The 27,689-nt window shown below is 47.5% G+C and overlaps 2 protein-coding genes across 2 annotated transcripts in view; one reads left to right on the top strand and one right to left on the bottom strand.

Moving 5' to 3' along the window:
- The window catches only part of DDAH1 (dimethylarginine dimethylaminohydrolase 1), a 92,451-nt gene extending 74,259 nt beyond the window's left edge, over window positions 1-18,192 (bottom strand). The window contains exon 1 of the mRNA XM_072041620.1: window positions 17,657-18,192. The gene's annotated coding sequence lies outside the window, so the exon portion shown is untranslated. The remainder of the gene's footprint in view (window positions 1-17,656) is intronic.
- A 481-nt stretch (window positions 18,193-18,673) lies between these two features.
- On the top strand, window positions 18,674-21,210 carry CCN1 (cellular communication network factor 1). Its single transcript, XM_027463187.3, has 5 exons — window positions 18,674-18,837; window positions 18,940-19,156; window positions 19,495-19,842; window positions 19,980-20,182; window positions 20,292-21,210. The coding sequence occupies exons 1-5, from the start codon at window positions 18,778-18,780 to the stop codon at window positions 20,589-20,591; spliced, it is 1,128 nt and encodes a 375-aa protein (XP_027318988.1). The 5' UTR covers window positions 18,674-18,777; the 3' UTR covers window positions 20,592-21,210.
- Window positions 21,211-27,689: the final 6,479 nt, after the last annotated feature.

Here is a 27,689-nt window from a genome sequence, read left to right as displayed (position 1 = left end):
CCCAGGACCTGCAGCCAAGACTGAAGCAGCGCTCTGTAACACAGTTCCCTGTGGTCAGTCTAGCTGAATGCACACGTTGGGCTGAACTGAGGGGTGACTGAGACAGCGCTCACTGCCCTCCCTTTTTTTTTTGGCAACCCCTCCATTCCCCTGCTCCATGCTCCTCTGGCTGGGGAGAGCCCCACACAGCCCCCAGCCATCCTCAAGCCCCCAGCCCACGCCTTGATGGGCTCGGCACTGGCAAATGCTGACCCAGCCCTCCCTCTCCCAGTCCCTCTTCCCACCTCGCCTCTCACCTCACAGCTTCACAGCCAAGCCTGCCTTAGTAGAGGCTCCTTACTAAGCCTTACAAGGCTATTTTACAAAAAAAAAAAAAAAAAAAAAAGGCGCAAAGATACCGGAACTAAAAGCCTCACTTTGTTCATATTCTTCTTTCCTTAGCTGTGTGCGTGCCAAAGAGCTATCATCTTGCTTTCCGGCTGAAATAGAAATTCAGTAATGCATACTTTGGGAGTTCTGTCACTGAAGTAATCACTTAAAAGTGACAAATAAGCCAGAGAATAAAACAAACAGATGGAAAATGGTCATCCCCATCCATGGACACCTGCTCTGGGATGCAGTCTGCAATGATCTATATACACTTCAGAGACAAAATTACTTTACCACATGTTCGAGAGTATCTGTTCAGACCTTGGAATGGGTTACAGGAAAGACATAATTGGTACCAAAAATGGCATAAAATCAGCCGTCTAAAAAGTACCTAGTTGTAGTTTTGAAAATAACAGATTATCTCATTCACAAAAAAGCTCATGAATTGTGAAACAAAATGAGGATAAAAATACTCCTTAAAGAAAACCAACATGAGCCCCAGCACAATCCACCCCCAGGCTGAGTCACCCACGCCATAAACTTTGAGGGCTTTTTCAAATGTGGGTTACTGAACCTAATTTTATTCAAATGAGGCAATCCTCTGACTAGGAGTAAGACAGAGCCTTCCATGCATTTCATTTCCAGGATCGGGCCTGTACTGGGTTTAGAAAACCTATACGCTCAACACCCCCAAAACATAAGGCAAACCTGACTGTATGCCTAAGAAAGATTTCAGGAACATGTGATAACACTGGCAGCCATCCCTGTGTGGGTACAGTTTACAGTAAAGAAGAAGAACCTTTGCAAAAACACATCTTACATGTGTTCCCTAAGCAAAACTGCCCTTAATAGATTTTTTTTGCGAAGCAGAGAAAGGTTGCAAAAAAAACCCACTCCTTATTCAACATCACCCTCCCAAGAAAATTTTTCAGTGTCTCCATCCTTCTAACAGAAAGTATTTTCACTCCTAGATTTTGAAAGTGTCTTGGAACTCAGATAGTCAGAGCACTCTTACGTAATAACAATGTGGCATCATGCTATGAAGTCACTATCTGGTCAAGTTTCAGCTGTACAGTACATAGGTATTTTAAGATTGGGATTGCTGGTCTTTATTTGTAGGAAGGCCAGATTTAGGTCACCACAAACTGAGCAGAAAAAAATTCTCTTTCCCTGCTCTACCCCTCCTCTCTTGGGTTTAATGGGAAACAGCGTAAGTCCTAAATATATATTCATTATGTTGTCTTTCTGAGTACATATAAATATTCTAAAATAGCTCACTAGCATTCCCCCCCCCAAAAAAAAAAAAAAAAAAAGAGCAAGCCAATGTAGATGATGTAATACAATTCACTTATTAAGACATCAATTCTTTTGCACTAACATAATAGATATTATTGCAGTGCTAGAATCTGAATTGGACAGAGAATCCTTGCTTTCCAATCATGTGGCTTAATAAAAAAACTTTGTAATAGGAAGGAAACAAAAGTAGATATAAACATGGAAAGCAAATTGAAAGCAAATGGGATGAATTTTGGTGGCAATTACATAAAGTAAGTGTGAGCATACAGAATATGTATAAAAGCCTTATTGCATGTTTTAACATCAATTATAAACCATCACTCCAAAAATAACTTTCCGGCAAAAAAACATATCCACAGGAAGAACAGAAGACTGTTATATAAAGGGAATTGGGGTCAAAAAAGAAGGTCCATGAACAGTGATCTATTCACAAACCCTGAATTACTTCACCTCTTTCATGGAAAAATACAGGGCAAGTGTAGGCTTTCTTGCTTCATGTGGTTACAACTAAAAATACATCTTTTGCTGACCTGCAGATATTTACTGATGCCAGGCAGATTAAAGGGAAATTCTTGCCAGCCTTTTCTTCCTTCTTTTGATAACAGGTATATGTCCATGACACTTAGCAAGAGCACAGTCCAAAAATGACTTTGGGAATCTTACGAGTAACAGTGGCTATTTTTATAATCCAATTGCCTAGATCTGCGGGATTTTCCCCGTTAGATAATTGCTATTTTAAGATTAACTTGTCAGCCAACATGAGCCAGAAAGATGAGAGCCAAACTTCGTACTGTTTGTATCACCATCTTGAGTCTGTAATCGGTAATGCTGTAAAACAACTAATTTTAGGCATCTGAGGCATGTAAGCAACCTTCAGCCAAAACAGCATCATGAGCAGCCTACCTCACCCAAATGGAAAAGCACTCCATGTGTTTAAGATGCTGCCCACTATAATTTGGCAGGGAAAAATGGTTATCCTTGTATCAGGATTCAGTCAGTATTGAAGCTAGCCCAGCGCATGACCATGGGGCCATCCCCGGCCACCCCATGATGCCCTCTGAGGCAGTCCCAAGGGATGCTCGCTCCTCAGCCGCATGTTCCCACCCAGGCCAGGACAGACCCTGTGCCTCACGTACTGCCTGCACAGCCAGAGCCACAGACCCAGCCTGGCACGAGGGGCTCCTTTCCTGGGCAGACACTGCTCCTGGAGCTGTTTGTGTGAAGGCAAGGAGACTGTAGGAGCCTGCTGAGGGGAGGGCGAGGTCTCAAACCAATGGCCCTGCTGCTCAGGGCAATTACTCCAGCTTTGAGCAATGCAGATTGTGAAAGAGTTCAGTTGTATGGGAAAAAAAATTATTATTTTTCTTCCTCCACAGAAAGGAATGGATTCAGCGTGTGCCAGACTTGTCTTTTTATTTTTTTTTGACAACTTGCAGCCCATTGTTTATAAAATGGCACCCTGAACCTTCTGCGTCATATTTTAACTTAAATACACATTGTTTTAGTTAAATAAAAGTATGATGGCAAACAAACAAACTAATAAATAAATAAAAAAAACAGGACTTCTGTGGAAACTAAGTTTACAATTTCCCGCATGGATTAGATGTTGATTTTCCTAATGAAATAAAACACTTGCATATAATTCTGCTCTGGGCCTCCAACTATGGATTTTTTCAGTGTGACTGCTGATTACAAACATGTTGTGATCACCTCACCCTTGTACCTTTTTTTTTTTTTTTTTTTTTTTAAGAGATGCTATGTTTCTGTTTCCATGTGGCTTCTGACCTTTTTTGTTTCCTCCAACTGGAACAAATCTGTTCCAGAGGACACACGTGTCCTCCTCCCCACCAGGGGGTTTCAGGGACGAGCTGGTGCAGCCAGCCCGGGGCTGATGCTCTGCCACAGGGGCCCCTACACTGTGGTTGGGCAGGGGATGTGCCAGTAACACATTGGACAGGAGGCAGCTTTGGCTGAACCCCAAACACCGGGATGGTACTTCCTAGGATTTGTTAATAGCCTGAATAACTGAGAGCAGCCTTAGCCTGCTCTAAATCACGCTGAGGCTGTGTAAACCTCCCTGCTGTGCCGTCGCAGTGCCCATCAGAGGCCTGTGTCCTGCTCCAGGCTCCCACTTTACCCTGCCTCAGTCCTCTCCGGTGAAATTGTTTCAATTTCTGCCTTCATACAGTGGAAGTAAACAAGAAATATCAAGTGTGGCTGGCAGTGGCTGAGGGGAGAGCACTGCCAGCCCCTGCCAAGGAGAGGCAGTTACCTAACACTGTGCCAGCATGGCAGCACCACTTTCTTCACCTCAACTTGTCTCCATTTGCCAAAAATAAGTAAAAATCAAACCCTACAATCCTTACATGAAGCATCAAACCTATCACGTGGGGTTTCAGATGGCTGAAGCCCTTCTTGGCTAATAGCTTCGCTATGAAGGAATACTGAATTAATGCAGCAAAGGGTTCAAATATTTATGAGCATCATGGAACGAGGCCAGGCAACGTGCACAGTGTACTAGTCCAGTTATTACACTACTTTGGCTTTTTTTAATGGTGCCATCTTCTCCAAAGGACAATATGCACATTTAAAGAAATAATTAATAACAAAGAAAACAAAATATGGTTTAGAAGTTAATTTTTTGGGGGGATTTTTCTTCAGGTAGACAGATGATCAGTATTTACAGAAGGTGCAGGGTCTACAGTGCTTGTGGTTGGCTTGTTTTTTTAAGCAAGCTGCAGTTGTAAATAAGACCTCTGATGACTAAAATGTAGAGAGATCAATGTGTAAAGCTTTTTCAGGCTGTTTATGAACATTTGAGAAAGTCTGCTTCACTTTTTCCTCTGCACAGACAAGTTTCCTCTGCCTCTGTGTACAGCAACAGAGGAGAGAAAAACACTGGGAAGATGTTGGAAACTATGATAATAAAGCTACCAGCACTGACAGGTGGGCTTAGCGGAGGTAAAACTCTCCCTAATCGTTTTATTTTTAACAGACTGGACTTCATATAGAAGCGCTGCCTTCCCCTCTGGTGCAAGAAGGAGCCCATTGACAGGGGAGGGAGGAAGGAAGGTGGGGAGGGAACGCGGCAGGACTGAGCTGGCATTTTGTCCCAGTTCCTCCCAGCTCTGCGGATTCCTTCGAGTCATCCTTGCTCGGATGCCTGCCCGCTGCCTTGCTTGCACCCAGTGCCTGCTTCCCAAAATGCCCCATCCCCAGGAACCTGCTGCACCACAGGTGCAGGTGGCAGCTCCCCACAGCAGAAACACAGCTGTGGAGGAAGGCCGGGAGACTCCCACCCACTGACCTGCGGGCCAGAGGAGCTTGGCTCCTCGCTAGGTGATCTCACTAGAGCACAGCTTTGGAGACATATCCCATATTCGGACAACTGCGTGTCTGGGTGCTGCTGAGCTAGCGGGGGCCAGGCAGGGTGCAGCGCGATGCAGGCTGTGCAGCAAGGCCTGGCAGCACGGCTGGCACCATGAAACCCTCACGCAGTGTGTCTGTTCGTACTGGTGGCACTTCGAGCCTTACTGCCCATTGAACAGCAGCTGCTCGAGCATTCACACAATTTTTCCCTAGCAATGTTCCCAACAGGCTATCTTTTTAATTTTATTTTTTACTTTCTTAAAAAGGGGGGTATTTCACTGTACGGCCTCCTCCAACGCCGACAGGCGGCTGTGGTAAGCATGGGCCCAGCGCTGCCAGGACCAGGCCACGTCTCTGAGCCCAGGCTGCACGGCCCGGCTAGCCCACTGCAGCGTGGAGAAACAAGGGCTATTCAGTGGTTTTAAAAGGGGAAATTATTTTGCTGCCAGACCATCCCTGGCTTCTAGCGCTCCCCACACTGCCCTGACCAGGCACTACGTTTAAAACATCCTCTCTGGCTTGTTCCCTCTGTGGAGGAGACATGAAAACAAACCAGCACAGCCCTGTTATAATGCCACATTTCTCCTGGTCAGTAAGATCTCCAGCAAACGCACAAAAGATCCAGCTGGGTGTCGCAGCATGGGAGCCAGGGTGGCACCCAAGGGGCAGGCTGGGCTCAGCGGGATGGCACAGCCCCATGACCCATCCAGGCCCTCAGGAGGTGGAAGCTCGGGGTGGCTCAGGGCAGACATCTGCCCACTGTCCCTTTGACCAAAAGCAAATGCTTGGAAGCCCTGGTAGAGTAGCTAACAACTTCTGTCAGCAGTGGGACTCATGAAACTTTAATTCCTACAGACCCATGTTGTGCGGTTGGGCTTTCCAGTGTCCCAGGCGCACAGGAGCTCCAAGCAGGCACTTTTTGCAGTGGGGGTGCTCTGCACCTCTCCCGCAGGGCCTCCCTCAGCCCCCTGGCTGCTCACCTTCCTGGACTCTGCCTGTGATTTCATCTCCCTGAAACTCCGTTGTGTTTATGGTGGGTTGAAATCGATCCAATAGATTCAAAAACCATAGGGGGAACCAGCAGGCCAAAGAGACTGTGCGGCATCAGTGACCACAGAGGTTTAAATATAAATATCCTTTTAAGACAATGAGGAATAAATACCCTCCACATGAACAAGCACAAAATTAGCCAGGGGCATGTTGTTTGTGGGACAGGATTTACTTTGCTGTGACTTCAAGCACTGGTGCTGGTTTGTGGTGGAGCTGCATGACATGGGGTGCGACCTGACGGAGCACATTCCCTGCTGAAGGAGGCAACCAGGAGGACATCAGGCCAGAGCCTCCATCTGCATTTACAGCTTAGTCCATGCACCCAACACCTTCTCTCCTTGCATGATAATCTGCTTCTTGAAATATTTTCCTTCCTAAAACTAACATGAAAATGAGAGCAGAAAAAAGCTTAGCCTCAAACTGCTGTTTAAATAGCACTGTTACTAAAAAGCAGGAAAAAAAAATCACAAACAAAAAAAATCAAGCTGTAGATGAAAGTTTCTGGAGTAGAAGAGACTGAAAGTCAGCAAGACACTTCCAGATATGCTCAGAGAAAAGTTGGCTCCCATTCACATCTACTGCAAAATGTCAGTCAGCATCTGGATCAGGACCCCTCTGCACTGGAAATCAGCTTTCAGATGGGGGGCAAGCCATTCTTTTGTATTTCCTTGTCTGTGCCACAGTGACAGTGCTGCTAACACTTCATTTATTTTGTTCATTTAGGAGACATCTAGTTATCTCAATTATTTAACAATGTGTAAAATTACAAACATATTCAACTACAATATGTTCCTCTTGCGTAAACCTCTCCTCTTGGCCACATGCATAATGAAAACCCTGTTGAGTCAGTAATAAAATCCAGAAAGCTTTCAAGTCTCAGAACTGAATGTTCAAATTTTGTAGCTCACTTCCTTTTCTAACCAGACAGCAGGGCTGCCAAGAGAATTTCTGGGCGTTCAGCCCCTTTTGATATACATATACACATACACACATATAGCACTTTACCAGGGCTGGCAAAGAGCAGGCACTAATTGTTTTTAAGCCAGTTATGAAGAAACGCATTTTCAGAAGAAGTCAGAATACTACTTGTTTTCATCTGATGGAACAGACAACTCAGACCTGGACAGGGAAAACGATCAGCTCCAGCTCTGTCAATAAATAAATATTTGTATTTCATTCCAGTGGAGGAAAAATGCAGTACTGATTTTAGGAACCAACCTCAAAAATTCATGTGTTGAAATACCACAGTTCTTCATGCAAAAGGGCTAGTTGCGCTTGCAAATTCCTGACTTCCCTGAATAACTGCACTATATGCATGTACAGGTTGGGCACATCATCTAGCATACCGCATTTTTGGAGGTTAAGCCTCATTCCCATGAAGAGAAGAGCATCCTCATCCTGCACTGAAGCCAAACTAATGAGTGAACTTGGCCCATCTCAACTAGGAAGACTTCAATGCTAAATATGAGAGCTTTAAGATCATATTACACAGCACACTTGTGATTCTTGCCTGAAAGATTAAATAGCTTCTAAATCCTTTGCACTATTTATAACAACAACCACAACTACATTCATTTCTCTTTGGAAGCACTGTCTGCTTTTGCATTTATACTGTAAGCAGCATATTAAAAAGGGGACAGAATAGGTTTCACATATGTCAATGCAATACAAGAGCAGGCAGCAGCCACGTGAAGGGAAGGACAAACATTCAAAGAGTTTCATATGGCATAGAAATACAAAGCTAAGTTCAAGTCTGAGACTTTTCCCACACTTTGGCTAAGTACATTACCAACAGCCACTGATGTGCTACTCGCGGCGATCACACGGGAGCGTGATGACATACGGCACAATGCAGCACACCCCTAATGCACACAGGCTGCATGGCCAAGGAATAGATGTGTGTCTGCTGGCGGGTGCCCTAAGAACGACTGAACAGTTTTAGCTGCCTGTGAGATAAGCTGGCAACTAAGCATGGACTGAGGAATTAGACCCTATGGCTCTTCACTTGACAGCAGAAGCGAGGTCATCCTGACCTGCCCTGCACACTCAAATGGAAGATCTTTGCATTGCTTGCGTGATCAATTCTTTCCACTATCAGTGGAGAGTGAGTCAGAATAGGATACAGATATTGTTTACTAAAAATCTCTTGGAACACGAGAGAGGAAAAGGGAAATACATAGGAGAGGCTAAGGACAAATTCCAGAAAACAAGACAAGAAAAATAAAACAGGGACAAACCGTGAGAGTGAGAAAAGAGGTCGAGACAGAAATACCAAAGTGAACGCAGAAAGGGAGACAGGACCTAGAAGAACCCAGACAGAAAGCTGAACACAAGTAAGGAATAAGGAAGCCAGGCTGGGACACCAGAAGGATGACAGTGGGAATAAGGGAGATGAAAAGGGGAGACAAGGGGTGGTGGGTCCCCTGGATGTGCACATGCCCTTTATTTAAGCAAACAAATAGCCATGATGACCCTAATATCATCTGGACACCAACAACACTGTCAGACAGGTGGCTTGCACTAGCAGAGGGTATAAAACAGAGCAGTCTCTGAGCAGGGAGAATCCCTGCTGGGACCAATTAGACAAAATGACTGGGATGAAAGGGAAGACCCATCGTCCCCAAAATGCCATTCTTCCCACAGAGGTCATTACCCCATGTGCTGTGGCTGCTCCGCACACGCTCCTGCCATCCGTGAGTAAGCATCCACAGTCCTCTCAGCCCTACTTCAGGCATCTGAATGCCTTCCGGTCTTCAGCACACCCCCACACCATCCCTGTGAATCAGGGCACAGAACGTCTCCTCTGCACAGATGGGGCATTCAAGCAGAGAGGGATGCTTGCCTTGCCCAGGACCACACTGGCAGGCTGTGAAACCCAGAGCTTGAACCCAGTTCTCCCAGGTCCCAGGCCAGAACTGCAGCTGCTAACGAGAACCAAGAAAATTCAAAAAATGCAAATGAGCCATCTTGAAAGTTTTATAAGTAAAACTCCTGCTGTAGGCATGAATGGAGGAAGTGCAGACTCCAGCAAGCAAATTCTTTGCCACCCCATCTCCCAAGTCCCAGAAATCCTGTTGATCTGGGCTAATAAATTTCCCCAAGCCCTAGACATTCTCTTGGCCCTCATCCCAAGCTCACATAAGAAGCTATTTCATAGGCAAGGTTCTTATTTACAGTTACTCAACTCCCATAATATTTTATCTGAGGTGGCATTTTTAACACTCCCCTCCCCAATACTGGATGAACTGTCTCTTTCTTTGCTTTATAGGTTTGTAACTAATCTAGTTAAAATCCCATAAATACTGCGATGTTTCTGTGCTCCACATTCAGGCAGGACGCTGGCTGAGGAAAAAGCACATTAGCATTAAAATGATGGTGACATTCAGACTGAAGCTGACAATTCATTCATTTTTTAAGCCTACTGTCATTATGCCAGCTGCCCTTCAGGAGCTGACTGTGCATCAACTGTGTTCGCTCCTAAATGTGCAATACTTGGGCGCAGGTATCCTACCATAAAATCCAGAGTCACAAGCCTTTGCCAGGTCACACAGTGGGTTAATGTGCTGGGTTTCCACCCCCTGGAGACCTGGGCTGGCTTCTTTGTTCTGCTGCAGACCTGTGTGCCACTCCAGCAGCAAAGGGGAGGTCATAAAAGCGGTGGAACAGGGCACGGGGGAGCAGCCACAGCAGCGCAGGCTGCCTCAGGCCAGGGCTGCTTCTGGAATCAATGAATCTCAGTCTGGGTCTAGGACTGCTGGTTTTGTGTGGATCCCTGCTCGCAACTAAGGCACAACGAGGAGGTGCAAGCAGGCCATACCAAAACGTGGCCTCTAACTCAGTGTGCAAAGAAAGAGTTGCATTTTTCCACCACTTCTTCCTCTGGATGGGCAATGGCCCCCAGTGCTGTAGCTGTACTACCAGTGCTTAGCAGAGGTTTCCTCCTCTTGGTACCCCAGCTTCATGAGGGGTGCACCGACAAGGTCTGTGGCTGGGCAATTCTGGGGCAGGATATAGCCAGTCTGCCCAGCAAACACCTCCTTCCAAGGTGAGCAGAGCCCAACCCAAACAATGCTTCACCTCGCTTACTGCCCTGTGTCTGTCCTCCTCTGGATTGTAAGAATATCTCAGTAGCTTCTTCCTCGACCATGGTTACTTCAGCCCATCACATTCAAGAGTCCCTCCTGCTTCTCCACCACCCCTCCAAAGGGCACCGGCCAGCCTGCTCTCCCTTTGTTGTCATTTCTCCCATCCCAAAGTCCAAATAAGCACAGCAGCCTCACACCAGCAAACCTCTAGGTTTGCTCTGGTCGACCTTGGGCTCTTCCCTGCCTTCATCCCTTACTGGGCAGTCACCCAACCCTCCTTCCAAGGCCTTCCTCAGTTTCATTCCCCCATCTCAGCCAGTTCCATGCTGCCAATGCCCAGACACCAGTTTCAGGGCTGGAGCCCCTCAGGCAGAGCCCTGCCAGTGCTTTCTGCGTCGACCTGAGCTGCTGCCTGTGGTCATGGTGACAACTGCTCCCTGGATGCATCTCAGCTGCTTCTCTGATATCTCTTCTTCTGCCATGAGGGAAGGGCTGTGTCCCTGCACCATCCAGCCCAGCAGCACATCCTCTTAAAGGACGTGCAGGCTTTCCACAAGACTAGTGACAGAAAACAGTGATACATAGCCCAGGGGAAGATGAAAAACCAGACCCTGTCTAGGAGGAGCTCGCGGACCAGGCAGGGTGCCCGTGCTGGGGCACCAAGCGGCTGCTGCCCTGCCTGGGCTGCCCCCCGTGGCCTGGCCCTTCTTGTCAGCAGGACAGGGGCTGCACGTGGCTGGGAAACGTGCCCCTCTGCAGGTTTGGGTGGTGGGAAAGCAGGACAATCCCACCTCATCTCCCAGCTTTATTCATGTGCTGAGATGACTACTACATTTATATTTTTATATATATAGGCGGCTCTATGTAATCACACAGTGCTTAGCCCACCACAGTGCAGACTCCCATTCCCTAACTCTACTTTTCTTCAACAGAACGTTTCCCTGAGAAACTAGCCAGACACTCCAAGAATCTCTTTTTAAACGTTACCTTAATCTCTTGCAAGAGTTACAAATCAGCCAGCTGTTTAATCAAACCATCAAAATGAACTCACTTCTTATCTGAGATAACTTCAGAGGAAATGAGAGAGATACTGATGCAGCCCCCCACTCCTTGGGAGCTCTCCAGAAACTCCAGTGTCAGCTGTTTAAGTTAATTAACGCGTGCTAATTAATGCCATTAACTTTGACGAGACAAATCAGGTTTAATGTCAGTATAAGTGAGATGGGAAGCCAGTGCTCAGGTAAGACCTCAGTCAAGACTGAAGCAGGTCTTCAAGAAATCCTCCTGAATCTGGGAGTGCATTTCTTAGCGTCCTGGCCAGACTTGTGCAGGCATCCATCCGCACCCACTATCAGGAGGGGGGCTGGCACAGCGTGGCTTGCTCCTGAGCTCTTCTTCCTCATCCCACACCAGCCCTTCATCGGGAGCATCTCAATAATAACTCTGTTCTTCTTCAACCAGAACTCCATCCTGACCGCCTCCTTCGCTGGCCATGTGAGCGAGGGAAAGCTTCTTACCCCACATCCTCACTGACCACAATCTAGTCCTCTATTTTTGAAATATTTAAGGCCTGAAATGTAGAATTTGGGGTTTTACACCAGTTAATATTAATAGAAACATTCTCAGGATTTTTTCCCCCAATGTAAATGGAACGCTTTTATTTTTTTAAACATCCCCCTGTGGTGCTCGCAGACCAAACACTGCAGCATTGTGCCAGCCCGGAGAGCTCACTATAAACAGATTTGTCTAGCTTCTCTGTCAGACCTAGGGAGCTCCGCATAAACCAGGAAAAGTAAACGTGTACATTAAATATTTACTGTTTTCAGCGTGTATAATCTAAAAGTGTTTTTAGCAGCACAAGGAGGGTGCACTTTTAATCACTGATTTTTATTTTGACATGGCACTGTTAAAAAATGGCACGGATACATCCTGAAAAAGCCCACTCCTTCCAAGCAGAGGCTCTCCTCTCACAACTGCTGACAAACATTATTGTTATTACACATTGCTCACCTGAAAGACCCATGCTGCTCCACATTGTTCTCAAACAGTACCATTAAAAGTTGAGTCTGTGGGAGTTTCAGAATCAGACCCCCGGTTAGGCATCAGGAAAGGACAGCGATCAACATGCAGGTAGCTGAGTGCAGTATGATGCAGAAGAGAGGAAAGAGTTAAAAGAAATGAAGAGCAAACATCTCTGAAATCAAATAGCTGCCAATCAGCACTTTTTTGTTTATGATTAACATAACAGCTAGCTTTTAATGCCTGCTCCACGCGGAAAGGTTTCTGCTTTCATCTCAACACTGACACTAGGAGTCATAATTTCTGCACAACAACAGGAAAAGATATGTTAATGCAATCGTAAAAAAGTCTCCACACCACAGCGGTCTGCTGATAGCCCTGCTAACCCCGTACTTCCTGAGGACACCAGTCCCTGGGAAAACAGTGGGCAGCAGCCACGCTTCCTGGCTGACTCAAAGAGATGTCCTCTCCCCATGGGCTGCGTGGTGCTGGAGGGAGCCACGCGAGGACCCGATGCAACACAGCAGCCTCTCACCGGGCTGCCCACCTAGTCTTGCCTGCCGGCTCCCTCCAGTTTCCCTTCAGTAGCTTCCCTTCAGTCTCCAGCAGAGACAAATTGAGGAAAAGATTCCATTCAAATAGTTTCTTCTTCACTCCCCGAGAAAAAATGCCCCCAACCAGTTCAATAGAGCAAGACACATAGATTTGAATGCTACTCAAGCCTAGAGATGGTTTAGCACTTCTTCTGAATCACAGACACGTAGGACTGGGATGGGCAGTCATTTGCACATTCTTGGACCGTAACTCTGTCTCCAGAAACATTCTCAAAGCACATACATGATCTGTTGGCTGCCTGCAAGTCCTCCCTATCTGCAAGGATGACATCGTGTCTACTTACTTGTCTGCCACTGATTTTTTACACTCCACTATCACTGACTAGAAGTGAGGGGCACAAGCCAGAGTGCAGTGCAAGCAGCTGATCTCCAGCAGGCCACCCTTGGGCTGGCTTCCTTCTCTCAGCTAGCTCCTGTGTGTCACAAGACAGACACACACAGGAGAAGAAAAGAACATGGTTAGCTGCCACTGAAAGGTGCTCACAATAACAGACTGGTAGGCAAAGGGTAAGAGCCTGGAGAGAGCAGAATGGAAATAAACAGTAACACAGCAAACACAACTACGATCTCACCATGTTTTAATAACCTTGTGTATGTAGCAGAGAATGAGTAATGATTCTGGACAATGCCAACAGGCACCTCAGGGGATTCGGCACTATTCTGCAATTAATCCTGTGACATTTATAGCAGCTAGCCTGAAAACTGACAGAATTCACTGTGTGGCAAAGCATCTTCAGTGTCTTGCAAGATCAGGCCTTCCCTTATATATGTGCACAAAGTAACAGAAATGCTATTTTTTTTTTTCAAAAGACCAAATGACAACAACTGAAAATCTACAAAAAAAATGTGTTCTTAAAACCAAAGGCCAGGCAAGTCCTTTGAATGTCGACGTCCCAGTGACAAGAAAACATTTCCTCAGGTCATTAGCAGGAGGGAGGGAGTGAAAGCACCAGAACGAAGGCAGAAGGTTCTGCCAGCTTAGATACAGGCTAACCTTAAGGAAACAGAACTTTGATTAAGAACTATAACGTAACAAAACGCCTTTTGGGGAAGAAGAGTTTGCCAGGTATTTTAAATGCAGAAATGTAAAAACAAACCTGAATGCACTGAGTAGCATGTGTTCTGGCCAGACTTCTACATGCAGATAAATGCAGAAGGCAGCTGTCCCCAAGGCGTAGCTATGATGTAGACTGAGGCAGACAGCAGCTGAAAACCATTACGGGCTGCAGCCTGCAAGTGTTCTGATGCTGAGAAAGAACCTGTGTATGCTCCTGGTGCCTAGGCTTCCTTCAACGAAATTCACAAAATGCAGCTGTGAAAAGAATTTTTCTATGATACATAAGAGAGATTTCAGCCTACATTTCAAGTCGAATTCCTGCATCACAAGGTGATAGGCATGACTTGGAATTCATGCACAGCCAGGTGCTAGCCAGGGCCACCCGATGGTCTTTTTGTGCTGAGCTTAGGCCAAAGCCCCCAGCAGTCTTTTCATTGCAAACTTCAGATGCAGGGATGGGCCTGATTGCAAATTCTGTCTTCTGTGTGTACCATGATGTTGAAGCATATGCACGTGAGAGTGGGTTAATACATACTAAGTAATCCACCTGCCTCACTGAGAAAATTGAACTTCCCCATAGTAGAGCAATAGCTAGTACTAAAATAAACTGAATGTGAGCTCCTTGAGCAGCAGCAACAAAGAGCTTTCAGTTCTCTGAATGGACAGCAGGAACTATGCAGAAGATGACTGTAACTGCTTTGCTTCTCTGTATCCAGGCTTTGGGTGAGAAGCCATTCAGTAACTACTACCAGTCAGAGGTTCAACAGGAACACGCTGACCATCAGCAGGGATGCTTCTCACCTCTGTTATTATGTCCCTTTTACCTACATGCGGTCCAGTTCACAAGCTGACACAGCAATGGGCACAACTGAATATTACTGCAAATTTTACCTCTCTGGTTCCCCTGCAGGCTCAGGAAACTCACAAGTTCCCTTTTCACTTTCACAGAAGCAGAACCTTCACCATATCTTGAGAGCAGCCAGAGGAAAAATCAGTGCACCTACAAAGCAAAGGGCCTCAGTGCACAAATATTGCAAAGCACAAACCCACAAGTATTAGAAAACACAGGCAAGGTTCATACTATACAAAAACTGGCAGGCATGAGCATAGCTGAAGGGAAGGTAGCAGGGAAAAGGAAGAAAACAAATAGGAAATGCCATACTCAGAGAATTCAGCATAAACTCTGAGCAATCAAAGCAAGAAAAAAAAATCTGAACCCACTTGAATTTTAGCTGCTGAAGTCTTCTGGCTACTCTGCCTGTGTGTTGGTATGCTTAATTTGCCCCACTGGATTTGCACCTCCTGTGAGTCACTGAGAGGAGCCATTGACTGGAAGAACTGATTTAGTGCAGCAGGAACCAGCGGCCTGGCAGGAGCTGCAGGAGAGGCCCAACCTAAGGTAGGTAAACATTAGAAGAGGAAAGGCCGCAGGGAAAAAGACTGGAACAGGGAAAAGGAGAAAGAGAGATGGAAGAAATGCACAGCAAAGGATGGGCAAATGAAAAAGAGAATGGGGAAGAGGAAATAAAAGACAGTACAAAAAGGTCTGTATGCTGGTTTTAGTAAGAACCTTCCCCAGAATTCACATGGTTGTGAATTTTTGATGTTCCCTAGTTCAGTGCTGGATACCTACTGCCACTGGACATAGCAGCTCTCAGAGGAATGTCTGTCCTATACATCCCCTTACACTGCTCCAGAGTCCCTGCACATAGCCGTGGAAAACCACATAGAAGGAAGATCAACCATTCAGTTATTTATTTATTTTTTCTTGAATTGTCTCTCTGGAAATTCCTTTTCCTGGAGAAATAGAGGCCTGTGGAGATGACAGTGTGTACACAGTAAATCTGTAATACCTGGTGTAGAAGCCAACTGTTTCAAATTCCTGCCTTGCATTAGCTAAGCTCTCAGCAGACTTTACCTTACAACCAGCTATTATTGCCTATGGCACAAAGAGACAGTAAAATACCCTTCATTACATAAAGCTGGGAACACTTCCCTTAGGACAACAAAGGTCTGGAACTTGATGTTATACTGAATATAACCTCAGAAAAGAAAGATGCTAAAAACTTTTTCCTGTTTCCTGACATCCATCCACAAGACATAGGCAGAGCCTGGAACGTAAACTCAGGGTCACAGTTTGTGACAGGGAAATGTGTGCAGTGGAAGCGTATGAAAGGTTCACAGTCTAACCTGAGCTCCAGAGAAATGCAGCTGATCTCGAGTGTTGTCAGCTACTTGAAATTCAGGACAGGTTTGTTAAAAGGTGCTTCAAAGCTTTCAAAGTGACCTTTTCTGAGCAAATGCAGGTTCGGTTACAGTTTCCCATCAAAGTTGTATGAATGTGTGGTAAGACATGAAACCAAACGAGAAAAGGCGCCATTCATTGACTGTTCCTGTGGCATTTGTTGAATGTTGTGAAAGTCATAGATCAAAGCAAAATGCTCGGTGCGTGTCCTTAAATTAGATGTGATTAAACAAACAAGTGTTTGCATAAATCCCTGAAAAGCAAAACTGTCCAATTTAACTGCATGTTGGTGTGGCAGCTCTTTCTGCTTCAACATTTTCAAAATTGTCACTAACAAAAACGCATTGAACAAAAAAAACGTTCCTCCTGATCACAGCGTCTCCACCACAATGTCACCTTGAAAAAAAATTGCTGGTCAGGTACTCCATCTACAAGCCAACGTTAGGCTTTGTAAAAGTAAAGTGCCATAGCACACACACACCTACCAGACCAGGGAAGCCTGGAGCACTGGGTAGCTCAGAGGCTGGAAGCAGGACCACGCAGCTCCTCCTCGTCACAGCTGGAGCCCGGCCAGATCGGTGGGGCTGGAAAGTTGCTACCGCTGTTACTGGCCTGAGTTCGCCAGCTCTCTCTGTCCAATTCTTCATGGACACATAAAGTGATTCCTGTCGCCAGTAATGGCACTAATTGGTATATATTGGCATTCTCGGGAGATAGCTGCATATAATTAAAGACTAAATTTCCTTTCATCTATCGTCCTTTCCAGTCAAGTTTGGAGGTGTACAAAGGAAACAGAAAACCAGCGCCACCCTCTGAGGGCAAAGCCGGCCCAAAGCTTTTCTCCTGCCACCTTTCATGAACCACCAAACCACCCGAAATAACAGCAGGGATCTAACCGGAGAGAAAAACATGATGAGACTCAACCGTGGGGGAAAGCAACCACAGGGCACCAGCCCTTTTGCTGCCCAGGCAGCGGTGGGCTCCAAAGGCCTGGCCTGGGCCAGCCAGCTCCTGGCCCGAGCCTGGCCGCTGTGTGTTGGGGCAGCTCGGGCCTCTGTGGAAGCTTCCCCAGTGGGGAGCGGCTGGCTGGCAGTGGGAGGCCAGGTGGGGTGCCAGGGCACAGGGGACACCGCGCTGGGTGTTTTCTGCGTGAGGATGACACCAGGGCTGCCTCACCAGCCCCCTGCTCAGAAAGGATGTGTGCAGGAGAGGCGCTGCAGCTCAGTGTGTGTCCGTGTGAGCCCACCATGGGGGTGCGGTGCAGCCGAGGACAGGGTCCCACTGTGCGGGACCCCTCTTGTGTCGCCCGTGCCTCCCTGGCAGCCCGAGTCCCCCCGCTGCACTCCTCCGGCCAAAGCCAAGCCCAGGAGTAGCGCTCCCAAGACAACAACGAGCCCCCTTTTCTGCGGCTCTGGCAAGGTCCAACAAGGCTGCCTTATTATTCCTGCTGGTATTAAAATACAAAGCAAAACAAAGTGCACGGGCGTGCGCACGCCAGCCCCCAGCCCCTCGGTGGGCTGAGCGCCGGGAGCAGCCCTTGCCCAGCACTTACCCAGCCATGTGCCCCGTCCGTCCGTCGCAGTGAAGCCGTCCTGGCCGTACCCCTGCCGGCAGGGAGGTGCTGGGGTGCTGCTGGAGCCCCTCGCGGGGAGCAGCAGGCAGAGGCTCGGTGCCTGGCAGCGCTATGTGGGCAGGTTAACCGGGTCCCCCTCCTCTCCGCATCCCCTCCCTCTGCTCTGCCTCCCCCTCCCCTTCTGTGTTTTTGGGCTCTCGAGGGTTTTTTGCAAAGTTTCTCCTCTCCTCTGCATCTGCTCCTCCACCTTCCATCGTTGAAGGCAATCGAAAAAAAGAAGTAAGGAAAAAAAAAATAATCCCCCCCAGCCCACCCCCGAGTTGTGTTAGGCACAGTAATCTCATTTGCCAGGAAGCATCCCAGGAATGGGGTGGCCGCACCGCCGCCGGGTCGCACACGGCGCGGGGCTGCTCTGAGCGGAGCAGCAGCGCTGCGCCAGTTGGCTCCTCCGGCACGGCGCTCCTAAATCATGATGGACAGATTGCGTGAAAAACAGGAATTCCAAAGAATTTCCTGCCCTGGGAACAGAAGCGAGGGCTATATTTAACAACCTCCGAAGCTGTCAAGAATGCTTTGTGGCTGGATAACAGAGCACAAAAATGCCAAAAATGCGGGCTACTGCTCTACCAAATAAGGCCATATCGTTACGTCTGGTGCCCGCTCCCAGCTGGAGGCGCTCAGGGCGGCCGGGAGGAAGGACGCCCGAGCGCCGGGCTCCCGGCCCGGCCCGGCCCGGCAGAGGCGGCGGGCGGGGGGCCGGGGGGGGACCGGGGGGTGCCGGGGGGGTACGGGGGGTGCCGGAGCCGCGCGGGCGCGGGGAGCCCCCTGCGGCCGGGCCCGGGGCGGGGCGGGAGGGGCGGGGCGGGGCGGGGCGGCCGCGCGGCGCGCGCCAGGCGCATTCCTGGGATGCCGCGAGCGCTGGCCGCGGCCGCGGCCCGGAACGCGCGACGTCAGCGGCGCGGCGCACGCGGCGGCCCCGCGCCCTATATAAGGCGGCCCGCGCCCCGCCGCCGCCTCAGACCGCGCCGGCCCCGCTCTGCGCTCGCAGCCTCCCGCCGCCGGCAGCCTCCCCTCAGTGCCCGACGCCGCCGCCGCTCGACATGGGCTCCGCGGGTACCCGCCCCGCTCTGGCGGCCGCCCTCCTGTGCCTGGCCCGCCTGGTAAGTCCGGGGAGGGAGGCTCGGCTCAGCTCGGCTCGCGGCTGTCCGCCCGCGGCTCGGCAGCCCCGGCGCTGACCGGCCGCCGCTGTCTCCGCTCCGCAGGCTCTCGGCTCGCCCTGCCCCGCTGTGTGCCAGTGCCCGGCCGCCGTGCCGCAGTGCGCCCCCGGCGTGGGGCTGGTGCCCGACGGCTGCGGCTGCTGCAAGGTCTGCGCCAAGCAGCTCAACGAGGACTGCAGCCGGACGCAGCCCTGCGACCACACCAAGGGGCTGGAGTGCAACTTCGGCGCCAGCCCCGTCGCGACCAAGGGCATCTGCAGAGGTAAGGGCCGGCCGCCGCCTCCCCCGGCCGAGCGGTGCTCCCCGGAGCGCCGGAGTTTAGTAATTTTGAGTCCTTGTATGGTTATGCTTTGTTGTTGGTAGCTTGGCAGAAAGGCACATGACTTCAGCAGTCTGGAATGCGATTCAGTATGTCTGGGCTCCGCTAAAAGCACATAAGGAAAAGTGATTCCTGACTAAGTTATTGTTCTGGCCCCGCGTCTCCGGGGGGTTGTAGGGAGCTTTACCGCGAACTGAATTTCACAGAGCAGCAAACGCGTGCGTTTAAAGGAGCGACTCCCACCGCTGACTCCCTCTCCTCTCTCTCATTGCTCTCTACAGCACAGTCCGAAGGGAGACCCTGTGAATACAACTCCAAAATCTACCAGAACGGCGAGAGCTTCCAGCCGAACTGTAAACACCAGTGTACGTGCATAGATGGAGCTGTGGGCTGCATCCCGCTCTGCCCGCAAGAACTCTCCCTTCCTAACCTGGGCTGCCCCAGCCCCAGGCTGGTCAAAGTCCCTGGGCAGTGCTGCGAAGAGTGGGTCTGTGACGAGAGCAAAGATGCGCTGGATGAGCTGGAGGGTTTCTTCAGCAAAGAGTTTGGTCTGGATGCTTCTGAAGGTGAACTGACCAGGAACAACGAGCTAATTGCCATTGTGAAAGGAGGCCTGAAGATGCTACCTGGTGAGTATGAGCCAGCGTGGGTAACAGTGACAGTTAAAGTGGGGAGGAAAGCTATGTGGGTCTTTAGACCCCAGGGGAAAGGAAGAAGCCCAGTAAGAAGATGCACTTAAGTCTGAGCCCTCCTTTTTCTCTTCCAGTGTTTGGATCCGAGCCACAAAGTCGAGCTTTTGAGAATCCCAAATGCATTGTGCAAACAACTTCCTGGTCCCAGTGCTCCAAAACATGTGGAACCGGCATCTCCACGAGGGTTACCAATGATAATCCTGACTGCAAGCTCATCAAAGAGACCAGGATATGCGAAGTGAGGCCATGTGGCCAGCCAAGCTATGCCTCCCTAAAGGTAAATACAGACGCCTCTGGTGCTCCTCTTCTTTCCAAACTGGTTTGGGTAGAGGGGCAAGGCTGCACAAGAATCTCCCACTAATAACATTATTGCCTTCTCTTTACAGAAGGGAAAGAAGTGTACCAAGACTAAAAAGTCCCCATCCCCAGTGAAGTTCACTTATGCAGGATGTTCCAGTGTGAAGAAGTACCGCCCCAAGTACTGTGGCTCCTGCGTGGATGGCAGGTGCTGCACGCCCCAGCAGACCAGGACTGTCAAGATCAGGTTCCGCTGCGATGATGGAGAAACCTTCACCAAGAGTGTCATGATGATCCAGTCCTGCCGATGCAACTACAACTGTCCGCATGCGAACGAAGCTTACCCCTACTACAGACTGGTCAATGACATTCACAAATTCAGGGACTAAGCTGTGGTGGGGGTGGGATGCTAAACAGAGTTCTGAAGTAACCAGCCATGGAGAAAGGACCTTTGATGGAAGTGGTGCCTTGCCCGTTGGAGGGCAACATTGAGATGTTACAAGAGTGCACTGTGCAACTGGACACTAATGTGACAAATCTAAGCATACTTAAAGCTTCATAGTACTGGAGCAACTTCACTGCTTCTTTTTGGAGCACCTTATCTTATATACTGTTTTCTGTTTGTAAGTGATCTGAGAAGTGTTTTGTTCTGGTTATGAAAGCCTTCTTACTATCCTGTTTGATTTAACACCGTGCTTTTTCTCCCTCTCTCTTCTCCCTCCTTTCCCAACCAAGTTGGAAGTTACATTCCTTCCTGAGGTGGGCACTTGTGAGGTGCTCACAGTGGCAGCTATTATGTACCAACTGTAGTTTAATGGCAAACAGAAATCAGTTGTTTTAAAGCTGAGTATTTTATTTATCAAACTGTAGCTTTTTTGTTTTCTTTTTTTAACCCCTTCCAGACCCTGTAATACTGGAATAAGTTGTAAATGATTTTAATTTTATATTCAATGAATTAAAAAAATTTATTTATGGAATTAATCATTTAATAAAGAAATATTTACCTAACTATTCTCAGTAAAGCATTTGAAGAGGCAACAGCTTTAACTTTATAGCACGGTTAACTGCAGCAAAGGAAAGACCTTTCTATGAATATCCTGAATCCTAAGAGCCAAGATTCTCTGGAAACTAAAGCAAGCTCTCCTGCAGATGCAGCCATGAACTCCAGTAAGCTGAGTCTAATTCTTGGGGTAAATGATATATTGGTGTGGTATATACAATCTGCCCCCATGCTCTAGGAAGCATGTGCAGAAAAAGGTTCCTGGCACTGAAAGCCAATGTTTGATGGAGAGACAGAAATGTTAATTAGAGTGTCAGATTATTCAAACTGTCCTGGAATTTGCAACATAAGGCACTTCATTAGAATGCAGTATATGCACAGTGATGTGGTCGTCAGGTCTCACATTTTTTTTGGTGGCTGCTTTTTGCAAATTAATAGAGTTCTGTGGAAGAAGAATGTTTCCTACAGTCTGCAGGAGGTAGTTTGCTTTCACTAAATTCAAATTAAATGAGCTTGAAGCAATGACTTTTGTTAATCCTAATAACCCAGTGATGAAAAGTAAACATACTGTTAACAGCAGAAGAATGTGAGGAATTTCAAGTACTTTTCCAATAGAGTAAAAGGCAAAGCAGCCAATCTTTTCTCTTCCTTGCTGCCCCTTCCCACTTTTCAAATATGTAACTGCACTTTAGGGATGTGGATGACATTTAGCAAACCCAGGGAGCCCTAAGAAGGCTAGCTGGCATGCGTTAAGAAAATGACATTAAAAAAATGACCTAGAGGAAGAACGAGAAAGCTGCATGAAACATTTGTACTATGCTGGTTAGTATAAAGCTGCGCTACAGATAAGGCTGAAAGGAAACCTGCAATGTATTTTTTTCTCCTCATCATCACCAGTTAGTTCGCTGCCAAGAAGCTTTCCTGTAGGCTTTAGTGAGAAAAATACTTCTCAGAAAAGGCAGAGACCGATTGTGGGGTTTTAGACTGGTAGCACTGTCATCCACCGTCATGTGGTTTGACATGCAAGTGGTTAAGAGTTCACTTTTCATTTGATTAGACATAAATATTTCAATAGAATAGATGGCCAAATATCTCAGGAGCTCATCTCTGGCACCTAATGCTTTGCCTGAAAAATTACAGCTGTCTCTCTTCTGCTCAGTCAAGTTCTCTCCCCGAAGGCATTCAAAACTTGAGCTGTTTTGGAATTTACCACCTGGCCACCAGTCGTAGCTGTACCTAAACTTGTCTGTACAATATTTGTTGACAGTAAAAGTGTAAAACGCAGTGAAGCGCTTTTGTTTGGTTTTGACTTACATCTAGCACCGAACACTTCATTACATCAACCTCGCAACAAGGAATCACTGGGTCTGCATGTCGGGTTACCGCACGGCGAGTAAGAACACACAGTTCGCAGACATAGAGGAGCTGCCTGCTTGTTCTTGGCCACTTCCACTTTCAACTATACCTGAATGAACCCACGTTAGAGTAACCTACCTCAGCTCTCCTACAAATTCCACACAGGTATAACTACATATCCACAGAGTAAGTCTGAAAGCAAGAACGGCCCTTCCAACTTCTGTCCCAAGTGTGGTTCCACACAGGTCCTAGCTTTTAGAGCCTGCACTTTGGGCTTTCCACATCTCATCCAGTAGAGGGGTGGGTCTGTAATCTTTGTTTACTGGGAAAACGTACTGGAGGGAGCATAAGGACTGCAGGAGCAGAACATGCAAACATAAGAGCAAAATATACTAAATAAAATTACCCTGTCATAAAGAAGGGAAACGAACCTCACGAGAAAGAACTGCCAGTCTTCCAGAGCTGGGACTTCACACCAACCGAGCATCAACCACGCTGTTCTCTTCTTACTTACTGCATTTCACAATTGCATGGCAAAACTACTAACCCCCACAAAACCGTAAAAGGAGTCAGCATCACATCTTGCATATTGCCTTTGTGCTTGCTTTGAAATTTTTATGTCCCTGTTCTTCTAGCAGAAAAAGAACCCCAGATACCATGCATGAAAATAGCAATGATAAAAACACAGGTTCCTTTAAGTGCAACCAGGAGGGCTCACAGATAAGATACATGAGCATAACTATTTGATATCTGGGTGGAAAACTAAAATACCAACATCCTTCTTCACGAGTCTTCGCACAGCAGGGCTGCTGCTGCCCACCCGTGCCTGCAGCGCTGCGTTTGAGGTGCTCCGTCTGTCATACACCCTGCAACAAGCAGCAAAGGGGCTGCCAGCAGTGGGGTTACCCAGGGATGGGAAGCGTAGCACGGGGCAGTTTGCTGCAGCTGCTGCTGCCGCCAAAAGGAGCACTTGTCAAACTACAGCTTTAGGCCTGGAAGAAATGCCTCTTGTACTCGGCGCAATTATTTACAAGTGCCTGGTGGAGGCAGCCACTGTGGTATCAGGGGTGCACATAAAATCTTCCCTACCAATGAAAGCAACACAGTGAAGACACAGTTTACGCTTCCTTGAGTGCTGCATCACAAGAAACAAAACAAAAGTAAGAGCATGCAGAAAAGGGGCTGCTGTAACTGTACCACCCCCTGCGGTGGGATGCAGCAGCTCACACTGCCATCAGTGAGCAGGGAAGCTGATGAGGAGGGAGCGCCAACACCTTCCTCACACAGGGACAGCCCAGCCAGTAATTAACTCTAGCGGGGCTGTGCCCCAGGAACCTCTGTATGCTACACAGAAGCTACCAGGGAGCCCCAGCAGGGCTGCAGGGCCGCCAGTGGGCACCTTCTGGCTAGCAGGCCCAGCTCCCTGCTCCAGCTGGGAAGCCCTGCACAGCTCGTCTCCTGTTTGATCTCTGCACGTGCAGCACCCATCACCCAACGAGGCAATGCTGGGTCTGTGGTTTTACCAACTCTGCCTCATGCCTGTTTTTCATGTAGGCATGTCCCTGTTTTCACCTTCACGTTTGTTTTCTCCAGGTAACACACCCACATAGAAAATAGCATATAGAAACGTCGAGGAACCACAAAGAAAGCAGCAAATACAGCTCACTTTGGAGGTACCTGTAAATGCACTTCAGGTCACAAACAACTGAACTACACAGAACTGCAATGAGACTTGGTATCCAGAAAACACAGATCTAGCCAACAAAGCCATACAATGAGCACCTATCTGTGTTATCCTGTAGAGACCAAACACCAAGAAACTGAGCAGATGGCATCCAGTGCGCTATGACATCCCCACACCCCCTCCAAAAAAAAGTCTACATACACAATTTATATTGGAAAACATCCTGGAAGACCCCAAGGCACCGCTCACATAAGCAACTTTATCTGTCCTGAAGTGCAGCCACTTACCAGATGGAATGCAGCAGCCATCCAGGACAAAATGTTACACAAGCTTTTGTAAGGTTTTTGTTTACTGGACAGAAGGAAGACTTGTAAAGGTAGGGCACACAGGTTTGCACAGATGGAAATCTGGCTAGGATATAAGCACTAACAACCTCGTGCTGAATGCAGCCAGAGTTTTAGTAAGAGGAGTGACAAGACTGCTATACGCACCAGTAGAAGTCAGCAGGGCAGGCCAGCCACATTCTGAGAGCACCAGTTCCACAGGAGGCCAAAAAGATAGCCGTGGGTTTGCAGACTCAAAGCAGCTGATTCTCCAAAGCTACCGAGCTTCTTGAGCATCTCATACCAAACGGGTTAGATCTAAATTGGCTCGTAAAATCTAACATCATCAGACATTAAGATAGCACAGCTATAAAATCAGCAAGCTGTTTATGAGGACTTTAAATAAGAGAGTAGGTTTTACTTGTGCTGCAGTGAAACGATCCCATTAAAACCAACATGGATGCCCAAGCACAGCTGAAAGCAGAAGCAACAGGCAGCTTTCACAGTCATTTCTTCCTCCTCCTTGTGGCTGAAATGGGATGCCAGGAAGAAAGTGGCAATGTGATTTTCAAAACACTTTTGCTTTCTCTGCAAGCTGGGATCATGCTGGAACCAGCCAGCTCCCAGCGCAGTGTGGCAATTTGTTCTCCAAACCAGGACTCACTCTCCTCCCTCACTTCTATCCCTGTTTCTCGGGCAGGTTATTTTTAACTTGCTCTCATTTGTCACGCAACCCCACCAACAGCTGTACTGATGCAACTGATGCAAAAAGCAGTCCAATGCAAAAGGACGAGACAAATATGAGGACTTCTGTGCCAGTTAAAGAAAAATCCTGTTTCTATTGCAAGCAGGAGGCAACCAGTCCAGAAAGACTTTACCTTGCCCCAAAGGTAGGCAAAGCACTAGTGGATTTCCACACTTTATCACTCTGTTAATTTACCTGCCAAAAAGCCCACTAGGTTAGGATAGGCTGCAGAAGTTAGTGGTGGGAAGATCAGGCCAAGGGAGTGGAATTTTGCTTCCAAAACAACAACAACAACAAAATATGTCACAGCACGCAGAGCCAAGGAGGGCAAGAAGCACAGGCAGTGAAAGCATCATTACAGCTATGGCACTGTCCGAGGCGTCGCTGAGACTGGCAGGACACAGCATGAGCACGTTTCTGTTGTCAGTTCACAGAGACAGGCAGCAAAACACCTATCCCTGTCTTTTCCTGGTTTCACGTGTCATCTGCAACTCCCCTTTCAGTTTCAGTATTTATTTGGAGTTGGTTTTGCTGCCACTTCTTGTTTGTCCCGCATACATGTGACTTCCTTCCATCTCACCACAAATTTCCACCAAATAAAACCATATGCACTGCCATAGCAACATCCTAATACAAACACAGGGTAATCTTTGTCTGCTGAAGTACACAGTTGTGTTTTTTTCTCCCTCTCATTAAGAGAACCTGCATCTGCATACAGTTTAACTGAATGTCATAGCAACAACACAAACACAAATTCAAGATATTTTTTCTTTGGAGGGAGGAAGAATAAATGTTTTCAGGAAAAGTGTGTGGGACTTGAGAAAGCAGAATGAGATGTTTGTGACCAAGCAGGGCCTGACGTTACATCATCACAGCTGTATATTTACTCTCTGAGAGCCTGCTCTGACAAGGTGCGATGCATTCCCAGCTCCTACAGATGTCAACAGAGCACAGCCCTAGCTGGCAGGGCAGGGCCCGAACCACAGCTGTCCTTGTGCTCAGTGCAGAGGTTGGGCTTCCTATCAGCACTAAGCCTGGACATTTCTGCACTTTTTTAGTCTAGAAAGGGTGATCTGCACTGTGAGCAGGTTTACTCCTAAGACGAAGTAAATCCACCCTGCTTTACTGAAGCAACAACTCTTGGTTAGCTCGCTAGTCCTGACTGCCTCTAAGAGCTAGGGCAGCAACTCTCTTTGCAGCATGATCCTCTTTTCCTCTACAAATCAACAATCCCTAAAGTGGAATAAATACAGTAAAGCCTAGCATTCAGATGTGTTCATTCAAAACCTTGCTGTCATACTGACAGGCAGTTGTTTACCCATGACAGTTCCCTTGCTTGTGCCTCATCCCCCCAGGAAGCTGTACAAAAAAGGAAAAGACCAAGCTCTCCTAGGACTGACTCAAGCCCAGCTCTCAGCTATTGCTATGCTCTTAGCTAGGCTCTATTTTTGTCCCTTAGTTTGTGAAAAGGATGACTTCATTACTTTTTTTTTTTTTTTTTTTTTTTTTTTTTTTTTTTTTTTTTTTTACTAGCACGTTCATTCAGTACAAGAGCCTTTACTCTTTGCTTTGCTTTACTCTTTGCTTTGTAAGCTGCTGGTCCTTCAGTTCAAGCACGCTGTTAGAGTTCAGGGTTTGAAACCTGAACAGTCTAAACATTAAAAGTGCTGTAACAACGCTGCACACAGGGCTTGTTCCTTCTGTGACAACTCGTTTATAGAGGAAAACAAATGAGTAAGCATAGTAGGCATAAAATCAAGCACTCAGTGCAAGCTGGTGCTGAAGGATGAAGATTAAAACAACAGCACGGGTTTCTCATTCACAGGCATCATCTGCGCTGAATCAAGTCAGCGGCCTGTACTGGGATGCCAGTACAATGCGATTATGAGAGGATGTTTTCAGAATGGACTCAGCTGAAGTCTTCCAGGCATCCTCAGCCCCATGTCTTAAGTTTCATGTGCTTGACCAGAATTTTAAAAATATGGCTTTTTAAGGTGTATTTTCTTTCCTCAGTTTATGATATGAGATGCTCATTCTGGGTTAAATCACTCAGAGGTATTAAGAACTTCTAACCACCTGTGAAAGTACTAACAGCCAAAGACTGCATCAGCTGTGATTAGATCCCTAACCTCAGTATTGTTACCAGTTATGACTGCTGCAGGACCTGCACTAGCCAGCTACCATCAGTGAGACAGTGCTATTAGCCCAAGACCATCACTTCAATTCATTTTTATACACAAATTATTCAACAAGTTTTGCTAAGTTAAATGTTTGAATTCCACCTTGGCTTGCTTTTGATGAATTGCCACCGCTCAGACCAGGGTGACTGTTACAACACTAAATAAAACTCACTAGACAGCAACCTGGGAATGAATGGGA

This window comes from Anas platyrhynchos, chromosome 8, assembly GCF_047663525.1.
Source record: "Anas platyrhynchos isolate ZD024472 breed Pekin duck chromosome 8, IASCAAS_PekinDuck_T2T, whole genome shotgun sequence".
In the NCBI taxonomy this organism is placed as follows: Eukaryota; Metazoa; Chordata; class Aves; order Anseriformes; family Anatidae; genus Anas; species Anas platyrhynchos.
The sequence above is the reverse complement of the archived record's forward strand: the minus strand, read 5'-3'. Positions and strand labels throughout refer to the sequence as shown.

Coding starts and splice junctions, on each gene's coding strand:
- CCN1 (XM_027463187.3), top strand. CDS start 18,778: ATGGGCTCCGCGGGTACCCGCCCCGCTCTGGCGGCCGCCCTCCTGTGC. Junction 18,838..18,939: donor TCCTGTGCCTGGCCCGCCTG/GTAAGTCCGGGG, acceptor TCCGCTCCGCAG/GCTCTCGGCTCGCCCTGCCC. Junction 19,843..19,979: donor AGGCCTGAAGATGCTACCTG/GTGAGTATGAGC, acceptor TTTCTCTTCCAG/TGTTTGGATCCGAGCCACAA.